At 38.0% G+C, this 27,451-nt stretch overlaps 1 protein-coding gene across 2 annotated transcripts in view; it reads left to right on the top strand.

Annotated features, from left to right (window-relative positions):
- Positions 1-27,451, top strand: part of SLC13A4 (solute carrier family 13 member 4) — a 53,830-nt gene that overhangs the window by 1,303 nt on the left and 25,076 nt on the right. For both annotated transcript variants that reach the window (XM_056799735.1, XM_056799736.1), the window contains exons 2-3: positions 8,533-8,661; positions 25,568-25,704. In XM_056799735.1, the coding sequence (XP_056655713.1) occupies positions 8,533-8,661; positions 25,568-25,704 (266 nt within the window). The remainder of the gene's footprint in view (positions 1-8,532; positions 8,662-25,567; positions 25,705-27,451) is intronic.

The following is a 27,451-nucleotide window of genomic DNA, read 5'->3' as shown; positions in this document are numbered from 1 at the left end:
TCATGTATTCCAAGAAAAGAGAGAGTCCAAGATGAAGACACAGAAAAAGCCACTCACTTCTGTAAGACAGCGTCTTTAAGGATAGGAACCCTTTCTGAGTTGTGGAAATGATTAAACGAGAGAGTTGACCTGAGATGAATCTTGAGGACTCTTTGAAGGCTGAATGGTACAACCCTGTAACTAATGATGAATTTGTTTTTGTTGGGAATTACCATGTGGCTGCCGTGTGGTATAGACGAATGAGTAGTGTTCAAATCCCACCTCTAAAGCTTGACTACTTGTGTGGCCTTGGGCAAATCATTTGCCCACTCCTGGGACTCAGTTACCTCATCTGTAAAATAAGGGGGTTGGACTAGATTTCTTCTGAGGTACCTTCTAGCTCTATGATCTGAGAAGGGCTAGAAATATGGGATTTTATATTTATATTTATTGGGAGTTTATAACCTTTTCTATGTCATGGAACTCCTTAGGCAGCCTGTGGACCTTTTCTCAAAATAAGTAGAATATTAAAAATTCATTATTAAAGGAAATGTTAATTTAAGTCAGAGGTTAGAGAAAATAAAGATGTGTTTTTTCCCATCCAAGTTCAAGAACTCCCTGAAATGACTCCTTGGACCCCAGGTTTAAGATCTGCTTGCTGGTCTAGTGTTGTCATAAATGGTGTAGATCTAGTGAAATGCTGTGGAATAGTCAGCTTGGTATCCAGGAAAGACTACTAGATTTGAAGCCAGAGGCTCTGGTTTCAAATCCACATCAGCTACTTATTACTCGGATAACCTTCAGCAAGTCCTTTCATCTCTCTAGTTATCAGCTTCCTAATTATAAAATATGATGGCCAGACTAAATTATCTTGAAGATCCCTTTACGATGTACTATATCTTGCTATGACAGTAAATTTCAAGATCTAACTTTCTGGTACCAAATGCAGTTCCAGTAAAATTTCTCAGACATCCCCCAGAGTTTGAGGGTCCTCTTCTAATGGCACTCCAGTTCTAGTGGACCCTCAAAAAAGCCAAAACTTAATTGGAATTCTTGCTCCCAAGGAAGTTACAAGGCAAAAATTGAGTATGGCTTTTTGCCCTGATCTTAGGCACATGATTCATCTGCTTATTTTTGTTCTGTGTGGATTTTCCCTTTGGTGCTCTTGGAAGAAAAGAAACAAAATACGTGGCCTAACTAATGACACATTCAAAAACAAAGAAGATCTCTAAGTCCCCAGAGCATGACCTTGACTTTCAGCAGGGTTCATGGAAACAGATCAGTCGGAGTCCTCTGAGCAGACTGTTTTGGCTCCCCACATTGAATTCTTCTCAGACTTACTACTTGCCTCTCCTTCCCCCTTTTCTCTTTCCCTGTTCAAACACAGTCTTTAGTTCTCTAGTTTTCTATAAAGTGGAACTCGATAAATTTCCATCAAACTGGGTCTAGTCCTTGGAGATATTGGATAAGAAAGCAGGGTGGAAAAAACCCCAAAGGAAAAAAAAAATCACCTTCCCCTTAGCCATAATAACTTGGTCACTAAGATTAAGTGCAGAAAAAAATTTTAATAGAGGAGATTAGGATGGTTCCTCTTGGAAACAAACTGGCTTAAATCTTTCAATGAATACCCCTGGAGAGGCAGAGGAAGCTGATTAAGGTTTGGCTGAGACTGGCAAGCCAAGGATGGTTGCTCAAACTTTTCATACCTCTGCTCTATCCATGTCCCCTTGCTGCCACCTGGTTTTCTATTTTAAGAATAACTCCTAATTATATATATTTCATAATAACTCCCATTTACAGAGGGCAGCTAAGCATGGTCTTGGAATCAGGAAGACTCATCTTCATGAGTTCAAATCTAGCCTCAAACAGCTATTAGCTATGTGATCCTAAGCAAGTCACTTCACCCTGCTTGCCTCAGTTTCCTCATCTGTAAAATAAGTTGGAGAAGGAAATGGCAAACCGCTCCAGTATCTGCCAAGAAAATCCCAAATAGGATCATTAAGAGTCAGGTAAAACTGAAAAACAACTGAACAACAACCCTCTTATATAGCTCTTCAAGGTTTAAAAAAATACCTGCCCCACCATAGCCTTGTGAAGTAGATTATACAAATATTATTAACCATATTTTGCCAAAAAAGGACACTAAATTGTGAGATTAAATGACTTTGCATAAAGACCTGCACACTGTGATATGAGAATCACATTAAAAGACTGATATATATTGATTTAAGGTTGCCAAGGAATTCAGCTATGTAATTCCTAAATGAAAACTCAAATCAGCAGTCAACCTTTTATGGGGTTTTTTTTTACTAACAGGAAGAAGAAAGGTATGTGTGAGAGAGAGAGAGAGAGAGAGAGAGAGAGAGAGACAGAGAGAGAGAGAGACAGAGAGAGAGAGAGACAGAGAGAGAGAGAGAGACAGAGAGACAGAGAGAGAGACAGAGAGACAGAGAGAGAGAGAGAGAGAGAGAGAGAGAGAGAGAGAGGGGAGAGAAGGGAATAGGGCTTAAATACCCCCTCTGCTGGGCCAAAGGCCCAAGGCCTTGGATAGCCAAGGCAAAGAAAAGAGATCAGTCCCTATCACTCACGTGACCAAAATGGAGAAACAGTCTCAGGGCTTCCACTCCAAGCCACCAGCCTCCAACAACCTCCTTTCCAACACACAGGAAGTCCTCAGACTCCTCAGCTGTCCTCTACCTCACTTCTTGTGTCTCCCCTGTGCCAATGGTGACTCTAGCTTAACCCAGGACTGCCCAGAGGTCTGTCCCCTATGCACATGTCTGTTGAAGGTCATATTCTCAAATAATTAAATCTTGAGCTTTGCTGCAGCCCTTCCTAAATCCTGTTACCCTGAGTAGGGTGGAGATTATAGTTTCCAAGACCTGATTCTGTCATTCCAAGTATCTCCATTGTTATTGATCAGGAAATAGCCAAATCCCATCCTCTAAAGAATGGCTTGAACAGAGTTGAGTAGTTTTGAAATTCACAACACCTAGTATCTGGGGCAAGACTTGAACTCAAGGGCTTCTGACTCCCAGGTTCTGTCCCTCATTAATCCAAAAGCATTTGAATAAAAGAAAAAAAGGGGAAGGAAGGTAATGGTACAGGAATATGTCGAGATGAAATTAAAGGAGGGCAGTCTCACCAATTCTTCCCTTTTGTGTATAGGAGGACACAAGAAACTTCTCTCCAAAAGAAAATCTTCTTCTTCCAATATGACCTTAAGTTTCTTAAATTTCTGTTCAATGGAGCAGCCATCATGGTAGATGGTGTGGTAGAACTGAAAGGGCATTGGGCATTGGTCTGGGGGTGTGAGATCTCAAACAACTGACTTAATCCCTCTATATTTCAATTTCCTCATCTGTAAAACAAAGCTAATGATGCTTCCATTGTTTCCTTAAGTGTTACAGTAAGAATCAGCTCAATATAAAGTCCATTGCAAACTGTAATGAGTGCTAAAAATGTCAATTATTAATACTATTAGTCAAGAGTGCTCTAGGGCTATGTTTCTTCATTTTTTAGCTTCAACTTGTGATGTCTAATTTTTCTGTGACCTATCAGGAGCAGAAGCAAAATGTGATATGTGATAGGAGTAGGAGTAAGCATAGCTTTAACTCATCATTTTGGTTACCCAAAATATCCTGCAAAAAAAAACCACACTCAGATTTATTCTGTAATTTATGATTTGAAAATAATAGAGGTCATTCCACCAATGGGAGGGGAAATTAGTTACCATAGTAGTTCATGGATGGGTGTTAACAATGCTGAAGGTCTGGTCATTCGTATTTCAATTCATTATTCGGGAAAGGGGGGGGGCGGAGAGAGACAGAGAGCAATAGAGACAGAGACAGAGACAGGGAGACAGACAGAAAGACAGAGACAGAGAGAAAGAGAGAGAGAATAGTAATATCCTCTAAATTTCAGTTCCCTAAGGTAAGACATCAGCACTTACTCAGCCCTTATTATGGCTCTAGAAGTGAGAGAGCATATACCCCTAAAAGAAAGATGGCAGAAAGGATTTGTCATTGGACATTTATGTTTGCTATGACAATCTAACATGAAGAGGAAAGAGATGGGAGAAAAGAGACTTAGGGAGAAGGAAAACAGAAGAGAAATGAATGAGAGCAGGATGATAAAGCAAGGTAGGGAAAGAATTCCAAGGAAACCTGTGTGCTGCTTGGTTTTCAGATTATTTGTGAGTTTAGTTTTTAGTCCTCTGCTTCTCCTCTAGCTTGTCCTCCTTTTTATCTTCTTTAGCTTTTTTTAGTGCTCACATTAAATCTGCATTAATTAGTTCTGAGAGATGTTGTTCCGTTAGAGTCTTAATTCTTCCTTCAACCTGGACTGCATCTCAGGTAATTAAAGATAGCATTAGTATTAATGCTTAGTCCTTAAAATCCCCAACTGGATTTGATTGCTTGATCTGCCTAAGTCCTCAGGGCACTGATTCTGCTACTGAGCCCAGCCCCCAGTGGTCTTAAGGGTGGTACTTAGGGCTCTTCCCAGAAACCTTCCCTTTATCTCTGACTTACAAGTATTTAAGAACTGGAAACCCAAAGTTAATTTTATATGTAAGAAAAAGGGAAGAGTAAATGGTTCAGACTGTGTTCAGCTTAAGTCACTTCCCAAAAATAAATATATTAACCAAGTATTATAAAGCTAAACTATACTTAATACAAATACAATTTCAGAAAAGCCCCTTTTCTTTTGCCAACAAACTGATCTGTTTTGAAATTGGGTAGTACATTATCTAGAGAAGCATTTCATATTATGATTTTTCAGATTCAGATTTATGAATTTTTCTTTTTAGTTCTCTAAGAATTTCTTTGTTTTGTTTAGTCATTTTTCAGTCATGTTCAGCTCTTCATGACCCATTTTGGGATTTTCTTGGCAAAGATACTAGAATGGTTTGCCATTTCCTTCTCCCTATCACTTTGCAGATAAAGGAACTGAAGCAAAAAGGGTTAAGTGACTTTCCCAGGACCACATAGCTAGTAAATATCTGAGGCCAGATTTGAACTCAGGAAAAAGAGCTTTCCTGACTCCAGGCTCAGCACTCTATCTACTTTACCACTTCACGGCCCCCAAGAACTTCTTTACAATGATATAATGGAAAGAGTCCTGTTGAAGCTCAAAGATCCAGGATAGAGTCTCATTTCTGCTACTTACTTTCTACATGACCTTGAGATAAACCACTCACCTTCTCATACTTGTAGATCAATGATTTATTAAATGTCATATACAACAATGACAACTTCTTAACCCTGAGGCTGGCTGCCTATCCACTGTGATACCACTTTGACTCTCCAAAAAACTGTTATGAAGTTCAAATAAAGAAATGGAATGTGAAAGAGTTTTGTAAATTGTAAAGTGCTGAACAGATATCGTCTTATTATTATTTCTGTTTGATGATTATGTACCCTTTTATATACCAATTTACATGTACTAAACTCAGAAGAACATATGAATTCCTTAGAATCAGTTGGAAACTTAAGCTAATCTTAAAAGAATTTGGTCAAAAAACAAATCATAAAAATGATCAATTATTTCTTTAAAGAGAATGATAACAAGGAGACAACTTAGCAAAATTTGGGGGATGCAGCCAAAGCAGTACTTAGGGGAGAATTTTTATCTCTAACTGCTTACATCAATGAAACAGAGAAAGAGGGGATCAATTGAGTATGCAATTCTTAAAAATTTGAAAAAGGACAAATTAAAAACCTCCAATTAAATACCAAATTGTAAATCCTGAAAATCAAAGGAAAGATTAATAAACTTGAAAGTAAAAGTATTTTAAAAAATGAACTGGTTTTATTGGGGGGGGGGGAGTGGTAAAATAGATAAATGATTGACAGTTTGATAAAAAGAGAAAGAAGAAAACCAAATTCCCAATATTAAAAATGAAAAGGGTGAAATTACAGTCAGTGAAGAGGAAATTAAAGCAATTATTAGGAGTTATTTTACTCAATTAAATACCAATAAATCTGATAATCTAAGCAAAATAGATGAGTATTTAAGAAAGCATAAATTTCCCAGATTAACAAAAGAGGAAATATGATACTTAGTCCCATCTCAGAAAAAGAAATTGTAAAAGCCACTAGGAAATTCCCTTAAAAAAAGCCACAGGACCAAATGAATTTGCAGGTAAATTCTACCAAACATTTAAAGAACAATGAATCTCAATATTATATAAATTATTTGGAAAAATAGGCAAAGAAGGAATCCTACCAAATTCTTTTTATGACACAAATATGGTGCTAAAACCTAATCCAGGAAGAGGAAAAAAAAACAGAGAAAGAAAACTATAGACTAATCTCCCTAATGCATATTGATGCAAAATTTTTAAATAAAATACTAGCAAGGAGATTACAGCAATATATCACAAAGACCATTCATTACAACCAGGTTGGTTTTATACAGGAATACAGAGCTAATTCCATATTGGGAAAACATCAGTATAATTGACCATCTCAATAACAAAACCAACAGAAATTATATAATTATCGCAATAGATGCAGAAAAAAGAAACTTTTGACAAAATATAATATCCATTTCTATTAAAAACACTAGATAACACAGGAATAAGTGGAGCTTTCCTTAAAACAATAATAGTATCTACCTAAAAAAACCATCAGCAAACATTATTTGTAATGAAAACAAGCTAAAAGCCTCCCAATTAAGAGCTGGAGCAAAGCAAGGTCACCCATTATCACTCCTATTATTCAGTATTATGTGAGAAATGCTGGCTATAACATATAAAGAAAAGGAAAAAAATGTGGGAATTAGAATAAACAATAAAGAAACAAAATTATTACTCTTTGCAGATGATATGATGGCATACTTAGAGAATCCTAAAGAATCAACTAAAAATTTAGGTGAAATAATTAATAACTTTAGTAAAATTGAAGGATATAAAATAAACCCACATGAGTCATCAGCATTTCCATACATTACAACAAAGCCCAGCAGCAAGCCACAGAAAAAGAAATTCCATTTAACTTAACAGTAAATAATATAAAATTCTTAGAGGTCAACCTGCCAAAACAAAACCAGGAACTGTATAAATTTAATTATAAAACACTTTTCACACAAATAAAAAACTGTTGGGAGAACTAGAAATCAGTCTGGCAGAAACTAGATATACCATTTATGAAGAAAAGATAAAAATGGATATATGACCTAGGCAGGGGGGATATCATAAGCAAATTAGAAGAACAGGCAACATATGACCTATCAGATTTATGGATAGGAGAAGAATTTGTGGATAAACAAGAAGTAGAAAGCATTGTGAGATGTAAAATAGATAATTTTGAATATATAGAATCGAAAAGGTTTGTAGAAATAAAACTAAAGTAGCAAAGATTAGAAAGAAAGGAGTAAGTTAGGAAAAAATTTATAGATAGTGTTTTGGATAGAGATCTCATATCTAAAATATGTAGAGAACTTTGTCAAATACATAAGAATATGAGCCATTCTCCAGTTGAAAAATGGTCAAAGGATATGAACAGGCAGTTTTTTAATGAAGAAATCAAAGCTAGATATAACAATATGAAAAAATGTTCTAAGTCATTACTGATTAGAGAAATGCAAATCAAAACAATTCTGAAGTATCATCTCTCAACTATCAGATTGGCCAAAGTGATAAAAGGGTAAAATGACAAATGCTGAAGGAAATATGGAAAAACAGGGACACTAAAGCACTGTTGGTGGAACTGTGAAATGATCCAACCACTTTGGATAACAATTTGGAATTATGTTCAAAGAGTTATAAAGCTGTAGTTACTTTTTGACCCAGCAATACTACTGTTGGATTTGTTATCTAAAGATGAGGGTAAAATGAAAATAATCTATATGTTCTAAAATATTTATAGCCAGCTCTCTTTATGGGGACAAAGAACCTAACATTGAAGGGATGCCCATAAAATGGGGAATGGCTAAGCAAGTTGTGGCAGATAATTGTGATAAAATAGTACTGCACCATAGGAAATGACAGATTAATTTTGGAAAAATATAAAAAAAACTACATAAAATTATGAAGAATGAAACAAACAGAACCAAAAGGACATTATATACAACAATAGAAATATTGTTTGAAGAATGATTTGTGTATTTATGCCTCCAGAGAAATAACTGATAAATAGAAATAAGTAAGACATGGTTTTATATGTACATATATCTTTTTGTCAAATTATGCTTTCTCTAATAGGGAAGGGAAAAAAGGGAGGGAGTTAGCTGGGTATTTTAATGTAACAAGCAAATTAATTTTTTAAAAATAATTAATACTAAGGCAGAGGAGTTAAAAAAAATTCAAGCTGTCCAACTCTTGGACTGTACCCCTGACAAAATGGCTCACTCCATCCACTGCCAGGTCCCAATTTGTTGCTGACTTCATCATTGGTGGGTCCCCAAACTAATTTTTAAACCTGGTCAGTCCATGTGACCACCTACTGCCTCAGCCTGCTCTCTCTGTGGATCTTGGTTCCCAAGGGTGGGATGAGAAGACAGCAAGCAGTGATGTCTGCCATGACTAATCTCCTCTTTCCTCTCCTGCAGGAGGCTGCATGTGCCTACGTCCTGATTGTTACGGCTATATACTGGGTATCAGAAGCAGTCCCACTCGGAGCTGCCGCCCTCGTGCCTGCTTTCCTCTACCCTCTCTTTGGAGTGCTCCGATCCAGTGAGGTTAGATCACACTGTGCCACTGGTCCCATTGTACCCTGCTTAAATATCCCAGATGGAGAAAGAGATCCAGAATATTTCACAAGTAAAACCAACCCAGTTGTCACTTGAGTAGGGTTTCTCTTTGTCCTCTGGGGGAAAAGAATCCACAGCTTTATTCAAACTTAAAAAGTACAAAGTATGAGTGAATAGAACTGCCCTCATCAGCTTTATAATCTAATAATCTTTTGCACAAGTCATCCTCCTCTTTAATTATCCATAAGTCCCAACACATTCCAAAGGGCTGCCTTCTCTGAATGACCACATCCAAATCCAGTTACGCCTTTTTTTCTGAATCCCCTCGGCATGAGTACACTATTTGTGCTACATGGTTTTGTGCTTAATATGTTACTAGTGATTTTTAAAAACCTTTTTTCATGTGTCCTTTCTAATCTCATTATATTGTAACTATCTCAGAAATGTGCTCTTTCCTTCATCTTTCCCTAAAGCACTAAGAACCTGTGAACAGAACAGTAAATGCTCATTGAGCACTGGACTTAATGAAGTTTCCCAGAATGCTCCCAGTTAGCCTTGCAAGTGGCCTTCTGATATATTCCTCCTCCATCTCAGATCATTAGATGGCTCTTTCTTAGAAGCAGTCAGTTTAAAATCATTGGCGGTTCCCCTCAGTCACTATCCTTAAACTGTTGGTCCTTTTCTCTTTTTGAGACATTTTCCAACTTCTTCAGCAGAAAGAGTCCAAGTTTAAGCATAGATATCCATGTTTAAATGTCCACCTAAGCCTATAGAAAGAAAAATGAAGTTGGGGGGGAAAAGAACCCAAGAGTAAAAGAAATGACACTTTTTTTTTCATTGAATCCTAGAATCACACAAAATCTCTAGAGCTGGAACTGAACTCAAAAGTCACCAACTAAGATTCTACTCAATAAAGTGACATTTGACTTTTGTCTAAAGTCCCCCAGTAAGAATCAACCCACTCTCTCCCATTTCACTTCTTATAGCTTCTAATTGTCAAGAAGTCTTTGCTCGCGTTGAGCCTAAATCTGCTTTGTTTTGTTTTGTTTTGTTTTACAGTTTCTACTCTTTCTTTCTAATTCTGCTCTTTGGGTCAAAGCAAAACAAACCAATTCTCACTACTTCACTTGTTGGTCCTTAAAATACTTGAAGATAACTATCATTCTCCCTGCCAAACTTTTCCAGGGCAAGCACTCCCAGTTGCGTCAATCTATTTTTATAAGGTATAATCTCCAGGCCTTTCATCATTCGAGTTCACAGATACCCTGGCACCTTTTACCCCTTCTGAATTGCAAACTCTGTAAGAGAAGGAATGAGCATCTTTTAAAGCAGAAGTGTCAAATGCATATAGAAATGGGGCCACTAACCAAAACATAAGAAGCCCTGTGGGCCATAGAGTGACTTAGAAAAAAACAGAAATTTTGTGTTTTAAATGTTTTGCTGAATTTTTTTTTATTTGGTTAAATATTGACCAATTATATTTTAATCTGGTTCAGGCTACACTTGGGAGTATTTGGGCCATGTTTGAGAGTTCTATTCTAAAAGACCTAAGGAAAAAAATTGTTACTAGAATTCATTCTTCCATTCTGTTCTTTTTATGAAAAACTGCTAACTTAGAGGTAAGATTTTTCAAATAAGCCAACATTTAATTAAACAGGATAAATTTTTCTATCTCACTGTAAACAGAACAGAGGCCAGACACATTTCTGAGACTTAGAGGAGATGATGAAGCACTAGGGTTCTAAGGAAATGGAATCTTCCTGGGAAAAGCAGCCAGGTCAGGTTCTGAACACTGTGAAAGAGCTGCTAAGCAACAGTCCAACAAAGGACCTAGGATTGTGAACAGTCAGGAAGGTCAAGCCAATAAGAACTACAGGCAGAGTCTCTGGTACCATCCTTGTAAGACGAGGTAGAGTGTTGGAGATGTTTTTATCCAAGGGTAGAAGACAAAAGATATTTTAATGAAATGTAAAAACTTCTTATTCCTTAGCAATGCCAAAATTCTAATCTCGCTGGCCAGGATGGAAGTGGGAAGAGGACAGGAATCGTGAAATAACAAGCACCAATTTTCCAATAACCAGTAGCCTAGTTTAACTGGCTTTAACATTATTGATTAATGCACAATGCCAGTGAGATCAAGGTCATGGACTTGGAGTAGTTATAAATAAGCCTATTAACTTTTCACATGGTAAAAACAGTCCCACAACCATGAACTCAATCCTCCTTATATTTACTGGATAGTTGTGCAAAAATATATGATTTCAGTCATAGAAAGAACTGAGCTATCCTCCTACATGAAGCCTTTGCTCCTGTCAAACTAGCCTACTTATTGTCTCTGAAGTATTTGTATTTTACTAACACTTCAATTCAACAAACATTTACTACATGCAAAGCAATATGGTAGACACTAGGGATACAAAAAAACAAAAGAAAAAACAGTCTTTGCCTTCAAAAGGCTTATCCACTTGTATTCTACATTCCCACTTTTGTATCTTTATTTATTTATTTTAAACCCTTGCCTTCCATCTTAGACTCAATACTGTGTATTGGTTCCAAGACAGAAGAGTAGTAAGGGCTAGGTGATGGAGGTCAAATAATTAGCCCAGGGTCACACAGCTGGGAAGTGTACATATTTGAATCCAGGACCTCCCTCTCTGGTCCTGGCTCTCAATCTATTTAGCTGTACCCTATATTCCTTTATATATGCCATTCCCATCCCCACCTGCATTAAAAATGCCCAAGCCTATCAAAATCCATATCCTTCAAGATCTGATTCCAATCCCACCACCTTGGCAAACACTCCTCTGTTCACCCCAACCAGAACTGATATCTCCCTCTTCTAAGATTATCTATAACCTTTCAGTCTGTACCACTATAATGTGCCATGTATTATAAATTGTTCTGTAGATATCTTCATCTCCCCAGCTTGCTGATAAGCAGATGTAAAGCAAGAGCCTTGTCTTATACAACCTTGTATATATCCAATTTGGGACCAATTCAAGACTTTTACCTATAATAGGAATTCATTATATTCTCTGAGACAATGACACAAAGTGGATAGATAGGTAGATAAAAAGAGAGACAGACAGGAAGATAGATAGATAGATAGATAGATAGATAGATAGATAGATAGATAGATAGATAGGTAGGTAGGTAGGTAGGTAGGTAGGTAGGTAGGTAGGTAGGTAGGTAGATTAGAGAGAGAGGAAGAGAGAGAGATGGATGATGGGTGGGTGGGTGGATGGATGGATGGATGGATGGATGGATGGATGGATGGATGGATGGATGGACAAGGACAGATTGATAGATAGGGATAGATAGATAGATAGATAGATAGATAGATAGATAGATAGATAGAAAGAAAGAAAGAACATGAACATAACAAAGTGAAACGTTAAGAATTGTCATTACAACAAATGTCATCAATTTGTATAAAAAATACTCAAAGATTTTGGCTGCTGATTAAAAGCTTAATATGGGCCAATACTTTGCCTTATCAACCAAAAAAGCTAACTAATTCTTAAAACACACTACAAGAAGTTTAGTATCCTTAAGAGCATAGAGAGAGAGACATCTTAGAGTAGCAGATCAAAGATTAGCCTTAGAGAAGAGCTTCTTAGAGAAAAAGGGTTCATAGACCCTCAAGGAAACTATAGGTTGATTTCAGGGCAGAATCAGTTTGGATTGGGGGGGAAAATTACTTTTTTATGTTCACTAGCTTCTAACTGAAATTTAACATTTCCTTCCATTTTTTCCAAATGAATTTTGTCAAGGAGTTCACATGCTTCACCAGACTGCCAAAGGCAGTTGGAAAAAAGACCTGTTTTCCAGTCTTATCTCTAACACAAATTGGTTATGGCAATATAACTTATTGGCAAATAACTTAATTTTTCTGTGCCCCAAACAATACTCATTTGCAGGACAGAGGCCTTTTGGCTTTTCTTCTACAAGTGAAGAAACAAATCTGGATAATAAAAGCATTCAGGACAAGAGAGGCAATGGTCCCATTGGACTCAACATGTATTAGACCACTTCTAAAGTTTTGTGTTCTTTTTCAAGTGCCACATTTTCATAAATAAATTTATTAACTGGAGCATGATTAAAGAAAGTCCATGAGAATGGTCAAGGAGTCCCATTAATGATATTATATGAGGATTGCCTAAAAGAAAAGGGAACATCCTCCCATAAGTGGGTAGTAGTAGCCTTCATCATTATCTTTTAATATCACAAAGATACCAATGGGGGCCAGGATCTACCAATTATGCTTTGCTCTTGTCATGTAACTAGCCCAGCTTCTTCTGTGCCCATACATTTCATCCAACCATACTTTTCTATAGTCTCCTTCATAATTCTTCCTTTGCTGTAGTGTGCTCATACCCAAAACATGTTCTCCATTGACTTCTCTTTCTTAATTCATTAGAGACTATTGTGGCTAGAGAACATATTTCTCTGTGTGTATCTAGTCATACAACACCACCAGAAGATATCAGTATTAAAAAGATGGGCCTTTGTTTCATAGAAAAGTTCTAGGTCAGGGGGCAACTGGGTGGCTCAGTGGATTGAATCAGGTCCTGGGTTTAAATCTGGTCTTAGACACTTCCCAGCTGTGTGACCCTGAGCAAGTCACTTAACCCCCATTGCCTAACCCTTACCACTCTTCTGCCTTGGAACCAACACATCGTATTGATTATAAGACAAAAGGGAAGGGTTTTTTAAAAATAATAAAGCTCTAGGTCATTAAAGCAATTTTGTACCCTCCAAAGACAATCCAGTCTGCTTTCCTCCTATTTAACTGTGAGCCCAAATAATTAAAACAACAATAACAGCATTTACATAGAACTTACTAAATTCTAGGACACTGTGCTAAATGTGTTACAATTATTTCATTTGAACCTCACAACAGCCCTGGGAGATAGGAGCTATTATTATCCTCATTTTAAAGATGAAGAAACTGAGGCAAACAGAGGTTGAATGACTTGCCCAGGGTCGCATCATTAATAAATATCTGAGGCCAGGATAATATTATCCATTATTATATTGTTATCATACATAGCTCTTAACTACATTGGGTCTACTATTTTTTTTTAATCCTTCACCATTAAGCTATCAGCTGTAAATTCTCACTGCAGCCACTAAGTAAAAGATCTCTTTCTTGTTTATTGCTTTTTGTAGGAAACTAGATAATTAAGCCTGTTGCAAACTGTGATTTAATTAGAAGAAAGCTGTCCATGAATGATAACCTAATGGCCTCTGCTAGAGAATTAAAGTACAGGCTTTAATGCTCAAGCTTTGACAGCTATTTTGAGGACTAAGAAGTCTCAGGAATGACCTCTTCTAAGCATCCCAAAGCTCCCTACCTGGGACTCCTTGACTCCTGTGCCATTCCCAGAGAACTTTTCCTGCAGTCCCATCCCTTCAAGTCGAGATGAGTACTCTCATTAAAGCAAGAGGGGAATGTCGAAAGCTGGATCTGAGGTGGCAAAACTGCCCGATTTCAAGGCCTTATTGGTTCTGATGACAAGCATCTTCCTTTTCTGACCACATGTCATAACCTGGAATTATTGCCCTCTTCTCACCCTGAGCTATTTGGGGAACCAGTTTCCACCCTGACGTCAGCTTTCTGTACGCCATGACCTTGTGGTCACAACCTTCTCTCTGCTCAACTGACCAAACACCACCGTCGTTAACCGTCTGTCACTTAGAGATAGTCCATAGTCTTTGACCAAGGGGGGCAGCATCCCTTAGACCCAAGCCTTAGGCAAAATCCAGGAAGAAATATGTTCTCTAGGAAAAAGGGCAAGAGGGTGACAGCTGATGGTGACTCCCCTAAGAGACTCCCCAGCAAAGAGTTTAAAGGGTGCCCGATGAAGCAATGATCACTAAGGAACAGGGCTTTGATCTAGGACTTCATTAATATAGGAAGGCTCATATCTTGCCTCTTTAAAGAGTTGCCAAGAGCAATGAGAGGCATCGTGTTTTGCCCAAGGTCAACAGCCAGTATATTAGAGACAAGATTTGAACTCATGTCTTCCTGCCTTTTAGGTTGGATCTCTATTCTGTATGTTATGCTACTTCTCAATCATCAATAAAACTAAAGAAAAACACCAGGAAGTTCCTCCATCAATTCCAGAACTATGCAAAAAAAAAAACGGGGGATGGGGGTGAAACTAAAAGCCAGCATGGTCTTTGGCAAATATGTGAATATGGGAGGTATCAAAACTTGAAGTCAGGAAGACTTGAGTTCAAATCCTATCACAGGCATTTACTAGTTGTTTGACCTTGGGCAAATCACTTAACATCTCTGATCCTCAGTTTCCATATTTGTGAATGGAAGAAATTGGACTCGGTGGTCCCTTCCAGCTCCAAATCTCTGTTGCTATGAGGCTGTGTTCTACTCTCAAGACCACTGACTTAAGGAACAGGACAAGGAGGGAGAATTGAAGAATCATCACACTCCCTGCAAACTTAACCCAATTCAAAACCTGGATACCATATGTCAAGATCCTCAGCAACTAGCATAACCTCTATGTACCTCAGTTTCCTTCTCTACAAAATGAGGGGAATGGATTCAATGGCCTCCAAATTCTAAAGTGTATGGTTCTATGATCCTAAGAAATCAGAAAACTACTCAGATTGAGTGGAACAAGTAGAAATGGTAATGAAAGACACCATTTGGACCACCATGCCTTTTATGGCTTTCAATTTGAGCTAGAGTTCTGCAAAAATTAAATTTATATCTCAAATAATAAAAAAAATTATAGTTTAGGAGGTTTATTAAATGATCATTAGAAATCAAGGAATAAAGAGGATACAAAATAAAAACCAAAACCACATGCCCATGGCTGGTTAGCCATTTTCAAATTTCCTCACCTTACCACCATCACCTCTGATGCTACATCAAGCCAAAGAGAGAGGAGGAGCTTCAACGCCCACTCCCTTTATCCTCTATATATTGGAAGTCATAATGACAAGAAGTCAGTGGACTCTCAGGATATGTAGTTCTTTTTTTAGGGTAACAGATTTTCAATTATACAATCCCTAAGGGAAGAAGAAATATAGTTGCTATTGGACCCACAATCTATTTGTAGTTCCTATCCCATACTCAGTACCTAGCCCCATCCCACCGCCTTTGGCTTTTCCATTGCTACAACACATCAATGGAGACTTAAAGAAATCATAAGTATTTATTAATTAGTGCCTCCTGATTTTCTAAACCTACCATTAACTGTGTCCTTTAAAAAGGAGCCAAGTCACTGTATCCTTTTTAAGCCTAATTCATACCAATACACACATGGTCTTTCCTGGATAGAGAAGATCCAAGACCAGACAACGTAGAACCTAGAAAATAGAAATAGGGGACTAAAGCTGAGAAACAGAAATGGTCCTCTAGCACATACACAAGGAGGAACATTCAGAAGCGCATAATCTGTTGAGTCTAATAGTGCAGTGCTTCCCATTCTCACAAGGACTTAATTCAAAACCTGAAGGATGTTTGTTCAAAAGAGCAACAACCCCTTCACTCCCAAGCATCTCAAGGATCTCATTAAGCTCTATAAAAATAATTTAAGCCCATGGACAGCTAGGTGACACAGCAGATAGTGTGTCAGGCCAGGAATCGGGAAGATTCATCTTCTTGAGTTCAAATCTGGCCTCAGCCACTTACTAGTTGTGTGTCCCTGGCCAAGTCACTTCACCCTATTTGCCTCAATTTCCTCATATGTAAAATGAGCTAGAGAAGGAAATGGCAAACCACTCTAGTATCCTCACCAAGAAAGCCCCAAATGGAGTCACAAAAAAATCAGAAACAAATGAAAAATGATTGAACAATAACAAATAAGTCCATGAAAACTAGGAGGAGCATACATATCACTCTACAATTGGCTAAGAAGCCCATGCCAATATAAAATGAGCATACCACTGGATTTCAGAGCTAAAAAGCTGCATGCTTATACCCTCATCCTCCTCTATACTGCATACCGCCCAAACACCCCATCTCAGAGTCCCTCTAAGAGAAATGCTCCAATCCGAAGCGTGCTAGGATAAGGCCTCTCGAGGGTACCAGAGGCAACTCCAGCTATGGCTCTCATCACACCATGAACTTACAAAGGGAAAATAGTCCCTCATCATCCTCAGAATCAGAACAGAGATTTGATTTCAATGAGGTCATGAATCTGGAACTAGAAGAAAATTTAAATTTCAGATGAAGTCAGATGAAGAAACTGAAGCCTGGAGAGGTTAAGCAATTTGGCCAAATTCACAGAGGTAGCAAGCAAGTGAGAGTAAGGGGAGGAATGTGAACATGGATCCCCTCACACCAGAGCCTATGCTCTTTCCACTGCATCAAGCCCCCTCCTTTGGGCAGATGGTATAAACATCAATGTATTCCCAATTCAGTTCAATTAATAGATATTAATAGTGAGTATTTACATAATGCTTTAAGGTGCACAAAACACTTTTCATATATTATCTAATTTGATCCTCACAGAAACCATGTGAAGTAAGCATTTTTGTTATTATCCCCATTTTACAGCTGAGCAAATGGAGGCTGAGAAAAATCAAATGATCTAAGGTCATAGAGCTAAATAAGTGTCTGAGGCAAGATTTGAACTTGAGTCATCTTAAATTCCAAGTCCAACACTTTGTCCACTGCACTTAAATATCTACAACAGGCACAAAAGCATGCTAGAGGTAGAATATGATAGCAACCAGGAAGGACTAGGCAAAGCGCTATGAAAAAAGTTGGGGAGGGAATGATCCCACTGGGACAAGAGGAATGGGGAGGAGGAATTGGGGTCAGGGAAGACATCATTTGGGTGGCACTTGAAGAAAGAAGAATTTTCAACACCTGGGTAGGGAAGAGAGTTTATTATATAGAGGGAACAAAGACTTGGAAACAAAACAAGTGTAGGACAAGAATTGGGAGCCATGATTAACCAGCATATATAACATGGGAAGAGGAATAGCACACTGGCTAAATAACAGGATAGAACAAGTTAACAGGGAGCATTAAATGCCAGAATCAAGAGTGTGTACCTTATTTATTCTTGAACCCTTACCTTCCATCTTAGAATCAATGATGTGCATTGGTTCCAAGACATAAGAATAGTAAGGGCTAGGACTATGCAAGGGGGAGCCAAGTGACTTGCCCAGAGTCTTAAAGCTAGGAAGGGTCTGAGGTCACATTTGAACTCTGGTCCTCCAGGTTGGATTCTCTATCTGTTCTGAGCCATCTAGCTGCTCCTGGAGGAGCCATTTCTTTTTTTCTTTTTTTAAAACCTTTACCTTCCATCTTAAAATCAATATTGTGTATCAGTTCCAAGGCAGAAAAGTGGTATGGCTTAGGCAATGGAGGTTAAATGACTTGCCCAGTTAGGAAGTGTCAGAGGTCAAATTTGAACCCAGGACCTCCCGTCTCTAGATCTGACTTTCAATCCATTGAGTCACCCAGCTGCCCCTAAGAATTTATACTTTAATAAGAAATGGAGAATGATGGGTAGTTTTTAAGTGGAAAAATTATGTGATCAAAGCAGTACATTACAAAGATTATTCAGAGAGATTAAGTAGGGAAAAGGCTAAAAGAAATAAGGGTCAGATCTAAGGAAAGTACTGGGATAGTGAAGAAGACAGACTAAATGCAAAAATATTGTGGAGACAGAATTAGAAGAATTTGGCAACTTACTGGACATGTGCAGTAGATGGGAGGGAAGAGTCAAAGATGGTACACAGCAAGGTCTGCCATCACCAATAAGAAACTCCAGGAAACCATTACCCTGGCCAGCCTCATACCAACCAGCCATTTAACTAACCCCAATCCAAAATAACCAGACCATGACAAAATCCAGTGACCCTCTCTTGTAACCCTGCCTATGTCCTCACCATTAGACCAAAGCTTTTGTCAGCTCTTCCATCAAGGTCCCTATTGCTATAGCAACATCATCACCAAAGACCTCCAACCAATTCAGGACCCATCTAAAATAGTCAAAAAACTTGGGATGAAAGGAAAAAAACCTGGCCCTAGCAAGAGTCTACACTCTGCCCATAATGAGCAAGGTGATCATGAATGTCAGCCTTCATCATCTCTATCCACTGAGTCAGTCAATTCAATGAGTTCTGTGATCCCTGTGACCTGTGATTAGAATGATTTCAACCTTTCCAGAAAAACAACTCAAACTGTGTGAAAATTTTGTACACAAGGATATTATATTTGAGAAAAATCAGATTGAGATATTCCCTACCACCACCATCCCCAAACTGCCTTATAGACTTACAACAAAGGGTTAGTTAAGAGATTCTCATTGAAATAATTTAGTGATCTCATCCACCTCTCAATAATATTGATAATATCAACATCGTTACTATTATTTACTAAGATAAATTATTTTATAGTGCTTTAGGGTTTGCAAAGTGCTTTACATATATTTTCATTTGATCCTCACAACAACCCTGTGACAAAGGTGTTAGCATCATACCTATTCCCATTTTATAAATGGAGAAACTGAGGTTCAAAGTGGTTATATCATTTTCTCTGGGTCAAACAATTAGTCAACTATATCTGAAGCATGATCTGAACATTTTCTAAGACTTGGTCCTTCCTGGCTCCTTTTAATGTGCTTTTATATATGTTGTTGTAACTATTTAATAAATATCTCCAGTGTGGTGGACAAAGAGCTGGACTCGGGTCTTAGGATAACCCAAATTCAATTCTTACTCTGCCTTTCTTGTTTCCTCTCTCCATTATTCTATGTAGCCACCTCTCCATCTCCTCTCTAGGAACAGAAACCCTGGCATTGACAATCTGCCTGGTCTTGAAGTATGTGCCAGATCCTCTTCTCTGGACTCATTTTTGTACATATTTGGGAATGGGGAAAGGAGGTGCTTTTATTAATAAAGAAGGCCATGTCCCAGGGAGAGGGCTGTGGCAACTTCCCGCCATCTTGTCTTCCTACCCCAGAGCCAGTGACCACAGTGGAATAGCAAAGAATGGAACTGGGATCCCAGCCCTGAAACCAATCATTTGTGGCTCTGAAATAGACCAGTTTGGTGGAGTGGGGGAAACCTATCCCTGCCCCCCATACCAGTCCCCAACAGCAATTTCCTATCTGATACTTGGAGAATGCCCACCACTTGAAGCATGGCACTTTGCTAACCCCACAATCATGTTACAATATAAATTATTTAATCAAAGTATTTTAATGCTGGGATGGATCTTAAGAACCATCTAATCCAACTCTTTCATTATTCAAATGAGCAAATTGAGGTCTACAGAGATTGTGACTTGCCCAAGATCACATAGCTAGTTAGTTGAAAAACCAGGAAGCATAAAAAGCCACATCTCCTGGCTCCCAGTACACTGTTCCATCCACAATACCATCCTATAATATTATTAAATATGCTTAACATTTTACCAGAAGATTTGCTTTGTATAAGATTTTAATGGGTCATAATGATCTTAAATGTGATTTTATGGTACCAATTTTTTCTGACTAAATGTTGCCTCATTTTTGTGATTGAAATCAATGGAAAATAATTAATTACATTTAAATTCATTTTAGAATGAATTCTCCTAGAATGTATGTTATGTTAAGTGAGGGAAATCATCTCTGTATATAACTAGCAACAGCTGCTTGGAACTACCTAATGTGCATGAATGTTTTGTGGTTGTTGGTATGAATGGAGTTAGGTGGGGTAGTCTGGTAGGATTTCTTGGAGGAGGAGGGTTTATAGCTAAGATCCAAAATAAGGGAGAAAAATAATTGGCAGAAAGTCAGAAGAGAGGCTGGTAAGCAGAATTCTTTAGAGGAACCAGACTGTCAGAGATTGTGATAAATGGAGATTTTGTTACAATTGTTAGAAAGACCATGTCAAGGCACCCAGATTTTGTAGAAAATGTTACTGGGCTCCTCTATCAATTACTGTGTAGGAAGGAGAATGTTGGGATCAAAAAAACACTTTAGAATGAATAAAGAATTATAAAACCTTACAGTCGGGTGGACCTTGGTTATCATTTAGTCTCCAAGAAATCCTATCTGATGTGTCTCCACAGATGAATGGTTGATTTACCCACCTTCTACTTAAATAATTCTGGTGAAACTTGTCAACCTGTTTATTATTCCATAGAAAAATAGCCTTTACTTTAGAAAGTTCTTCCTCACATTAAGCACAAATTTAATCTTTGGTAACTTCCACCCACTGATTCTCAGCCTGCCCTCTGGAGAAATAAGAAACAGGCTGCTGGCTCTCCTATGTGCTGACTTATTAGGATATTAGGGAATGGTTAGCACATTATGCTGTAATTTGTTCTCTAAGATAGATTGAAAAGAGCTCTGTTTTAGTGGCCTGGGATTTCCAACTTAAATCCTATCATTTACAACATTTAAATCCTGTCATTTACAACATGTGTGACCATGGGCAGGTCTCTTCCTTCCTCTGGACCTCAGCTCCTTATGAATAAAATGGCAGAGCTGGACAACTTTGTTCAATCAACAAGCATTTATTAGCACCTACTATGTGCTAACTTGCAAAGATTAAAATTAAGTCATCCTTGCCCTCAACAGACTTAGGTTCTATTGAAATGATCCCTTAAAGTCCCTTCAAAAAAGATCATGTGTAGTTTATAGAGCACTGGCCTTGGAATCAGGAATGTTTGGGTTGGAAGTCTAGATACTGACTAACTCTGTGAGCTAGGGCAAGTCATTTAATCTCAACAGCCTCTGATATCCCCTCTAGCTTCTAATCGATGATCCTACAATGCTGCAATTCCAGTTCTAAGGTCCCCAAATCTTCTGGTTCTTAGACTAAACAGACCCAGTTTTTTTTCATTGATTCCTCATAGAATTTTACAGGCACACCCCATTTTATTGCACTTTGCATATTGCATTATTACAAATGCAATATGCAATATTGCAAAAAAAAAAGATATTGCAAATATGACAAATTGAAGGTCTGTGGCAACCCTGCAGGAAGCAAGTGTGTCAGCATCATTTTTCCAACAGTATGTGCCCATGTCATGTCTGGGTCACATTTCTGTAGGGTTTTTTTGCAGAATTTCAAAGTTTCTCATTATTGTTATATCTATTACGGTGATCTGTGATAGTGATCTTTGATGTTACTATTGTCATTGGTTTGAGGTTCCATGAACCTTGCCCATATAAGATAGCAAATTTAATCAATAAATGGACTGACTGTTCCAGTCTCTCTCCCTCTCCTCAGGCCTCCCAATTCCCTAAGACACAGAAATACTGATGAGACCATTTTGAATCTTAATTGTCGCCTACATCTACCCACCATCCAGGTCTCAATGCTGTGCTCCTTACGGATTCTTCTTGCCTACCTTGCCACCAGGTGGTAGTAGGGTTCTATGCTGTAATTGGTAAGACAAGTGATTTTTTAAATAATGGCACAATTCTGTAAAGGCAAAAACATTTTAAATATGAGAAGGCTGGAACCTAGAGGTCAAGATTATGAGAGTGCAAATGATTAAGGGACCAGCTGTAGAGATGCTACAGACAATACTTGTGTGGTACCCACTGGCCTTCTGCCTTGCCTGTGATGCCCAAGTCAATTCAACTGCCATTGGGATCACTGGTTTCTAGTTTCCAGAAGCCATCACCCCACACATTCCCTCTAATACCTGCACTGGACTTCCCGAAGGGCTGTCAGAGACAGCCAGAATTTTGGGATGGGAAGTGCCTGGAGACTGAAATAACAATTACCCTAAAAATATAGAGTTCCTGCACAAACTCTTGGAAGTGGTAACACTGAAGTGACTTTGAAAAAGCACTTCAGAGTACCAAGAGCCTGTGCATACAAAGTGAGTCGTCTGTGCTTTGGTCTTTCAGAAGCTGGAGATAATAGTACTAAGCTACCTGCCAGGACTATGGGAAAGCACCATGCAAATAAAACCAGTCATTAGAAAGGAATCCTATGAAGTCTGAACAGAACCTCAATCTTTCTGACTTCTTGTCTGGCACTTGTTCCACTCTACAATGTGAGATGACTCCAGATTGTTGCTTAGGTTCTTTCTAAAGCCATTTCAATGGTATTTTCACCTCCTGTCAGGAAACCAGCACTTTTATGCTTGGGTCAGACATCAAATCAAATCATTCATGTCACCAGAAGGGGAGAATGGATTTCCCCAAAACTCTAATGAGCTCCTGCAAGGTGGGGATATCATATCCTCAGTAGGATTCGTGATCATTATTTCCTTTGGATACTAAGGGGGACCAAATGGATTTGCCTATGAGGGCTAAGCAATCAAGAGAGTTCAATCAACCAATCAACAGGCATTTGGTAAGTACCTACTATGAGCCAAGCATATGGTAGGTAATGCAGAAGCCAAAAGTGAGACATCTCTGTCTTCTTCCAAACATCTTTATGGAGATAATCTTTCCCTCTTTTAGGAATCAGTAGGGAGGCATTCCAACTTGGAATTGGGGAATGATCTAGATTCTGTGTAACTTTTACAACATGGATGAAAATTAATTGAACATATAAGACAGGTCGGTTTTTCTTTTTTACTATTTTGTCAAGTGGTCATACCTTCTCTTTCCAATTTCAATAATTTTCATTTATTCATTCCATGAGTATTTATTATATATCTACTTTGTTCTGGGAATGCCAAAAAAATGTATGCCTGCTTACAGTCTTTTCTTGTTGCCCGTCTTTTCTCTTTGAAGAAGATCAATGAGATCACAGAGTGATATCTTCACTTGTCTATGAACTGGATTTTTAAGTGAAATAGAGTTGCACAAAGCTGTCAGCCCATTCTTTCTTCCAGAGTCATCCAAGTCCAGGGCAAAAGTCAGGACAACTGGCAATGGCCTGGGATGCAATGGATGACCATGGCATCTTTAAGGTCTGACCAAGTACTCCTCCACAGCACCTACTTCAGCCACCATTATGTTTTGCGGGTTTTTTTGAAATTTTTATTTAATTAACACCATTAAGGTTATTGAAACAAATTGTTCTCATTCACCCATTCCACCCCAGGAAGTCTTCACAAGCTTGGGGTGGAATGGGTGAATGAGAACAATTTGTTTCCCCTAATTCACCTATGGATTTGTGCTCATCAGTTACCTTCAACCTGGTTTAGACTATCTGCCATGATGGTTTATTGGGTAAAGCAACTAGGCATGCTACAACTTCTTGAAGTCATGGTGAGAGCTGGGCACAGAATGTGGATGAGCAGCCCTGAAAAGAGCTAAGCAAGCCCTCACACTAGAGTTGCTAGTCCTCCTTTAACAGTCATACACCCCACTGACAGTCTAGTGGATAAATGACATACATACAAGTGAAAATTAAACAATGATGTAAGCTTAAAATACAAGCCACGTCACAAGACAGCATATATTACAAGTCATTTTTGACTCTTCCTTCTCCCTCATTACACACATTCAAAGAATTTCCAATTTCTGTCAATTCTATCACCATTGTATCTCTCCTTTCCATTCCAAAGGTACCACTTCCACCCCCATTTAGCACCTTACCTTTTCTCACTTGGTTTCTTCATTATTCTCCTTACCTCCAATGTACACCATCTCCTGTACATCCTTCGCATGACTGTTCTAATCTTCCTAATCTGCCTTTCTGATCAATCAATATCAATCAGCATGCATGGAATTAAGCACCCATTATGTACCAGGAACTGTGCTGGATGCTAGCGATATAAATAGAAATAAATATAAAAGTTACATAGTCCCTGCTCCCAAGGGATTTGCTTTATACTAAAAAAGATATAAAACATATTCTCAGTAACTTACAATTAGGAAGGATATATTCCCAACACAGATAAGTAAATATAGGATCCGGACAAAATAAATATATGATGATTTGTGGAAGAACACTAACAACTAGGGAAAAGCAGGAAAGGCCTCTTGAAGACGGCAGCTGTTGAGCTGAGTCTTAAAAGGAATTAAAGGTTCTGGAGTAGGAAGGAAAAGCATTCTAGGCATTGGGGACACACTGTGCAAAGGTAAGAGTGGAGAGAGGAAATATCGTATGTGGGTAACAGCAAGTGGGCCAGTTTCGTTGGGAATATGAGAAATAATGTATAATTGTTCTGGAATGATAGACCAGAATGTGATTGAGGAGTCATGAAATTTCTTTACTTAAAATCTTTTAGCAATTCCACATTTCTTAAGAACAAAAAAAAATTATAAACACAATCCTTGCATTCAAAGCCTTCTACACAATCAATCTCTAATCCATACTTTATAGCTGTGTGATCCTAGACAAAGAACTTAACTTCTGTCTGCCTCAGTTTCCTCCTTTATAAAATGGAGATTATAATACCTCCCAGGGCTGGCTGTAAGGGTAAAACAAGATAATTATTTGTAAGGTGCTTTACAAATCTTAGAGAGTTCTATAAATGCTAGCTATTCTTATTCCTATTCCTAGGCACTAGCACAGTACCTTACATATAGCTATTCTTCAACACTTCCATAAATCAATAGGCATATTCAATCAATATTCATATTCATATTCAATTCATCAATAGGCATCAGTGCTGATCACAACTCAACTCTACTTTCTTATCTTATCCATTTGATTTGTTTGACCTTCAGAAAATACCCACAACATATTATATCAAAGGATTTGAGCATATTAAAATTGGATCATTTAAAATATAATTTTCTGACCTCTAAAACCCCAAAACAGTTAATAAAATGTATTTACAAAGTCCAAAAAGTGGATTCTTACCATTCTTGTCTGTGTTGTCTCATAAATTCTCTATGAAGGATACAGATTTAGAACCTGAAGGGAACCCCTTCCCAGCTGACTTGATGATAGGAGTCAGTCAAATTTAGTTCATAAATATTTATTGAAAAGTTAGAAGAAAGTCTCCAGAAACCCCTATCCTTCTAGATGACTGGACCCAGTTCTTGCCTCCCTTCAGGTGGCTGCAGAGTATTTCAAAAACACCACCCTGCTGTTGATGGGAGTCATCTGTGTGGCAGCGGCAGTGGAGAAATGGAACTTGCACAAGAGAATTGCCCTGCGCATGGTGATGATGGCAGGAGCCAAGCCAGGCATGTAAGTAGAGCCTTACATTATTGGTAGATCCATGGCCACATTATTTTGCAATGTCTCTCCTCTTTAAGAGATTATAGGATTTTTAATCATAATTAAGAGAGGAGAAGGGAAAAAAGGGTTCTTTCAGTCAAGTGAGCAGAGAAAAAAGAGACAGAGACTCACACTTGCAACACTACCAAAAGCACAAGCTCCGAAAAAAGAGCCTCTCAGCATGGGTCTCAGGCAAATATATCTCTTAAGCATCCCTACGTAAAATGATGACGTAACTTAAAAGGATGCTGGGAATGTAGCTCAGGTGTTGCAAATTTTCCATCTGTACAAAACATACTCTATTTCTCCAAGAATGGGATTAAATTTTCCCTGTACCAACCACACTCCTACCTTGTCTCATTAGGGTCAGGAATATACATCTGTAGAATGACAATTGGCAATTAGGATGGTCATGAAACAGATTTTTGTCTGCATGAAGAAACTTAGCAAATATAAGGACTGAATTCAGGGATGAACTGGAGCCAGCTTGGACCAGCTATCAAGAATCAAGTGTTAAATTTTCAGAGTGAGCATTTATCCCTCAGAAATCGGCAAATACTACAAATCAACGCTTGATTTTTTTTCCTTTTCATGATTTCTAGGCTTAAGAAAGTAAAGGAGAAAATGTTAATAATGCAGATTAAACTTAAAAGTGTGTCATTCATACAGTGTTTTTCCAGACAGCTGACTGTTAAATATTTGAATACAGCACTGATTGAATTGATGACATCATCCATATCAGTACCATAGTTTAATGAACCAGATAAGTAGGCCTTTGGTAGAATATATGTATAAGATTGGACTTCTGCCTTATGGGACAAGGGTATTGACTAAAAGAAGATGGACAGATAGACAATGTGATCTTCTTGTGATGTTTTTCTTTTCACCTTTTTAAATTTATCAGAATTCTGGCAACAGGAAGGACAAAGGGTTGGGAAATCATCTAAGATATGGAATGTATCACTATTTACCACTCTTAAGCTCAAGTTCTGTGTTTATATGTATAAACATATATATTATATATGTAATAGATAAAATAAATATAAATATGTGTATATATATATATATATATATATATATACACACACTTGGAGAATGCATCAGATATATAGGCCAGTAATTTATTACTATGTCAAGTGTTATTTTTTTCTATTCCACCATTTCTAAAAAGTCAGAGGGATTGTTATTCATTGACAAATATCAGTATTTGAAAGGGCACTAATATGGCCCCATTTGGATCTGCCAGGTTACCAGCATGGCTCCTTCCACTGTACAGAGTTAATTTCAATCAATTCATTTTTGTAGAATGAGGACAATAAGGTATGTGCTTTCAAGGCCTGTAGATATCATTCCCTGGGTTACTCTAGCAAAGGATTATGAACTCCTTTGAATACTTTTTTGTGGAATGTTCATCCCAGACTAGATTCTCATCGACCCATTATCCAAGTATTTCTGGGTCATTCCCACTGATCATCTCCCCCATCACTTGTTATGATCCTCAAGAGGTTTTAAAAGCCATTGGATGTCAGCCTACTCAAAACACCTTTAGACCCAAGTAATCATTCGGGAATTCAATACGCTGCTCACCCTACTTAATTAAATCACATTGTTTCTTGTCTATCAAATAATGAGGCTGTTTTTATATATGCCCTATAGAAAGAAACCTTACAGAAACCTCTAGTGTGAAATACAAGTCCAAGTTTATGCCTAATAGATA

The sequence above is a fragment of the Monodelphis domestica genome, chromosome 5 (genome assembly GCF_027887165.1).
Source record: "Monodelphis domestica isolate mMonDom1 chromosome 5, mMonDom1.pri, whole genome shotgun sequence".
NCBI lineage: Eukaryota > Metazoa > Chordata > Mammalia > Didelphimorphia > Didelphidae > Monodelphis > Monodelphis domestica.
This window is presented reverse-complemented; position numbering and strand designations above follow the sequence as displayed.